Below are 1,718 nucleotides of genomic sequence, written 5' to 3'. Positions count from 1 at the left end.
TCGTTTACACTGTAAACGTTATAATTTATCATGTGTCTCGTTTACAGTGTAAATGAGATAAGTTTACATGTATCTTGTATACATGTATCTTGTTTGGTTTACAATGTATACGAAATATGTACAAACTTATTTCGTTTCCACTGCTATCTTACGTATTTTCATAATAATTTTTAAAATTATTCATTTCAGTAAATAAAATACTTTTTAATTTATTTAAATAAAAAATCCTTTATGAAGTATGAAGTGTCCTCTACCGGAATTTTAATTGGTGTCTCGAATGCTACTAAAAAAGACCCTCAACATTCAACGACAATGCCTTTGTCGGATTTGGTAGAAGAAATCATGTTGACTCACGCTACTCCCTCCACTTCTTCAGCGTTTCCACTCACTATTCCAAACCCCAAAAGCAAAAAATAACTCTCTCTCTGGTGTGCCCAAAACCACTCACAGGGTGCCACCCCATCTCTCAGGTTACTTCAAAGATAGCATTTTTAATTTTTAATGTTTTTGCTGTTTGGTTTCATTTCAATGAAACTGTATTGATCGAACATATAGAATCCTAGCATAGCATATTGAATTTAGTGATATATTCCTTTATGCCTGCTTCTTTCATGGGAGCATTATTTTTTTCTTTTAATTCTACTTATTTTCTAGTTTTTCTTCCTTCCTTCCTTTCTTTCTTTCTATCTTATTCAGCTGAACGGTTTTAGCTTCCAGCATATTTATCCTTTTCATTAATGCGATAAGGCTTTGAACTTGAAAGACATGATTCTACTCTTATAATCTGGGTTTCAATCTTCGTGGTTCCTTCGCACAGTTCGAAAAGCTTGTGACTTTTGGATGCTGTTTTTGGCATCGTTTAATTAAGAAAGTGGGATCTGAGTTTTTTTTTTCTCTTATGGGGTTAAAGTTCTTGTTTTCACATTTGTATCAGTTTGATTTAAGCAAAGGAATAATTTATTTTTATTTGTGTTGTGGTGTAGGATTTCTTCAATATTCCATAGCGTCTACAACTTCAATTCAATAATGGAACCTTGGAGTTATGTTACTGATGAGAAAGGATATTTGTTTTCTGATGAAATGGATTTTTCACTTGATGCTTTTGTGAGAAGTAGAAAGGCAATGACTGAATGGGACAACAAAGCCTCTTGTAACTTCGAGAGAGGCGGTTTGAATTCGGAAAGAGAGGTAGTTAGGAGCATGGAATTCGTAGACTTGGGGTTCCCGGATTTGTTCCGAAAGCCCTTTGAGCTAGATAGTAATTTGAGTAGAAGAGGGAATACCTCTGCTCAAGTTATTGACTTGGATTCTTTTCTTGGGGAAGAAGAATCCGAATCAAAGCATTTGAGTTCTTTAGGTGAATTGAAGGCTCACGATACGTCATTGATCGATCTGAAGCTAGGGAGAATAGCAGATTGTCAAGCTGCAAGCAATGATAAAGTTGGAAATGAAGGGTTCACTTTAATACCAATGCAACAACCAAGTCCGACCACACTGGCAAAAAGAGCTCGCACTTCATGCTCGCCGAATCAGACTCCTGTATGTCAAGTTTATGGTTGTGACATGGATCTTAGTTCCTCAAAAGATTACCACAAAAGGCACAAGGTTTGTGATGTTCATTCCAAGACAGCTAAAGTTATTGTTAACGGTATTGAACAGAGATTTTGTCAGCAATGCAGCAGGTCAGTAAATTTTGGATTCCTTTGGTTCTTAATACT

At 35.6% G+C, this 1,718-nt stretch overlaps 1 protein-coding gene across 2 annotated transcripts in view; it reads left to right on the top strand.

Moving 5' to 3' along the window:
- LOC107643715 (squamosa promoter-binding-like protein 6) overlaps window positions 317-1,718 on the top strand; it is a 4,189-nt gene continuing 2,787 nt past the window's right edge. The window contains exons 1-2 of one of the 2 annotated variants that reach the window (XM_016347432.2): window positions 317-470; window positions 984-1,682. In XM_016347432.2, the coding sequence (XP_016202918.1) occupies window positions 1,027-1,682 (656 nt within the window). In that variant the 5' untranslated portion in view covers window positions 317-470; window positions 984-1,026. The remainder of the gene's footprint in view (window positions 471-983; window positions 1,683-1,718) is intronic. The other variant, XM_016347433.2, reaches the window with a different exon arrangement.

The sequence above is a fragment of the Arachis ipaensis genome, chromosome B05 (genome assembly GCF_000816755.2).
Source record: "Arachis ipaensis cultivar K30076 chromosome B05, Araip1.1, whole genome shotgun sequence".
NCBI classification, from domain to species: domain Eukaryota; kingdom Viridiplantae; phylum Streptophyta; class Magnoliopsida; order Fabales; family Fabaceae; genus Arachis; species Arachis ipaensis.
This window is presented reverse-complemented; position numbering and strand designations above follow the sequence as displayed.